The 2,047-nt window shown below is 31.6% G+C and overlaps 1 protein-coding gene across 1 annotated transcript in view; it reads right to left on the bottom strand.

Annotated features, from left to right (window-relative positions):
• SPICE1 (spindle and centriole associated protein 1) overlaps positions 1–2,047 on the bottom strand; it is a 49,196-nt gene that overhangs the window by 23,276 nt on the left and 23,873 nt on the right. The window contains exon 3 of the mRNA XM_012652218.1: positions 286–429. Within this exon, the coding sequence (XP_012507672.1) occupies positions 286–429 (144 nt within the window). The remainder of the gene's footprint in view (positions 1–285; positions 430–2,047) is intronic.

The following is a 2,047-nucleotide window of genomic DNA, read 5'->3' as shown; positions in this document are numbered from 1 at the left end:
AGCAAATAATGTTATTCCATTTGAAATATGAGAAAATTCAGGCTGAGAGGTTAAAAAATTTGGTTAGGTCATATAGTTAGTAAGTTGTGGAGCAGGAATTTAAACCACCAAACTAAACTTTAATCATCATTTTGCTGCTATTTTCAAAGTCCATATGTAGATCATTGTATAAGGATGTAGTAATTACTAGAGTCTCTCCAATGTGAATCTAATTCAGGGAAAAAAAGAGAATCCTATTTATCTCTTTCTCTTTCTAACTCTAAAGATAATGTAGTTTAGCATTACCTCCTTCATGATAGACAATCTTCTTTTCTCAAGATTCAAAGTTTCTGGTTTCTGCTTCTTCCATCTTCTTTTCAGAGCTTTTTCTTGGAGTTCCCAGTGTGCTAATGCTCTATTCTTCGACTTGTGTATTTCATGACGGCGGATCTATAGAGAAAGAAAAAAATATAAAGGAATGTTTCAGGAACAAAGAGGATGCCTATTCAGATGGTTGGATCACCTAGTCTAGTTCATCATTTTTAAATTTTTTCTGATCCAACATATGCATTTTATATATATTCACAGCCAAAATTTTCACAGTCCTCTAAATTTTCAAAAATGATCTTTAAAAAAAAGAAGTAACCAGAACTAATAGACCTAGCTAAAAGACATACTGAAAATAACATTAATTTCTACTTCCTGTGTATAAGACTATGGTGTTTTTCATATCACAGGTTGGGACTTATTTAATGGGTGGTAAAATCAATGGGGGTCAACAGGTCAAAACCAGCATTTTTTAAACATACATACGAACACACATACACACACACATTCGGACTGGGCACAACGTACAAGGTACAAAACACACTGAGTTATCTTTGGCAAAGACACTCTCATTTCGTGATAACCATATCACTACCAAGAGCAAATAATGCAATGTTTTTATAGGCCTTCAATGGCTTCATGTGAAAGTGGGTCACTGAAGATACAGAAATCCAGGGGAGTAGAGTTCCTGAAGCAGAAGAGGAGATATGAGCCAAAGGCCTCAAGAATTAGAGGGGAGAAGTACACTGAGGTGGCTAAGGAATAAAAGCAGATATTTGGTTCTACAAGTACTTTAGTATTCAGATCTATGAATAGGAACATATATTACCTAATAAAATGTACTACTGAGTTTTCACCACATAAATAAGAAATCAGTCCATTAAGAGATTAATAACCAAATATTATGTAAAGATACTGACTCAAAAAACAAAAGATGATGACATTTTTGAGATAATTGGGAAAATTAGAATATGGGCTGGGTATCAAGTAATATCAAAAAATTATTTTTACTTTTATTGAGTATGATAATGTCACTGTGGTTATGTTAAAAAAAGTCTGTAATTTTTTAAATGCAAATTGAATATATAGGTACAAAATGACGTGTTCTTTCAAATTTGCTTTAAAATATTTCAGTGAAGGAAGAAAAGAGTATGATAAATGAAGCAACTATGGCAAAATTTTAATAACAATTATATCTGGTAAACAGTACATGAGAGTTCTTTATATCTTTATCTCTACTTTCACTTGAGTTGGAAATTTTTCATTAAAAAAATGTTAAGTCAGTTGGAGGTCATTATTAGTCTCAATAAATATTTAATGAGCACCTACCAGGACTAAGACTTCTAGGTACACAAAGATGTGTAAGATACAGTCCCCATTTCTCAACAGCATTAACAATTTGCCCAAGGAGATTGGGCATATCCATATAAAGATAAATGATATGCATTATCTTGGAAGAAAACATAGAAGTAACTCTTTGTGAACTTTGTGTTAGAAAACAGTTTCTTAGATATGACACTAAAAATTCAAGTGACAAAAGGAAAAATAAATAAGTTGGACTTCATCAAAATAAAAAACTTTCATGCTTAAAGGACACCATCAAGAAAGTGAAAAGACAACTAAGAAAACAGGAGAAAAATTTGCAAATCATACCTGATAAAAAGCTTATATTCGGAATATATAAAGAACTCTTGTAACTCAATAATAGAAATACAAATAACTCAACTTAAAAATGACTAAG

The sequence above is a fragment of the Propithecus coquereli genome, unplaced genomic scaffold (assembly GCF_000956105.1).
Source record: "Propithecus coquereli isolate 6110/MARCELLA unplaced genomic scaffold, Pcoq_1.0 Scaffold386, whole genome shotgun sequence".
Classification (NCBI taxonomy): domain Eukaryota; kingdom Metazoa; phylum Chordata; class Mammalia; order Primates; family Indriidae; genus Propithecus; species Propithecus coquereli.
The sequence above is the reverse complement of the archived record's forward strand: the minus strand, read 5'-3'. Positions and strand labels throughout refer to the sequence as shown.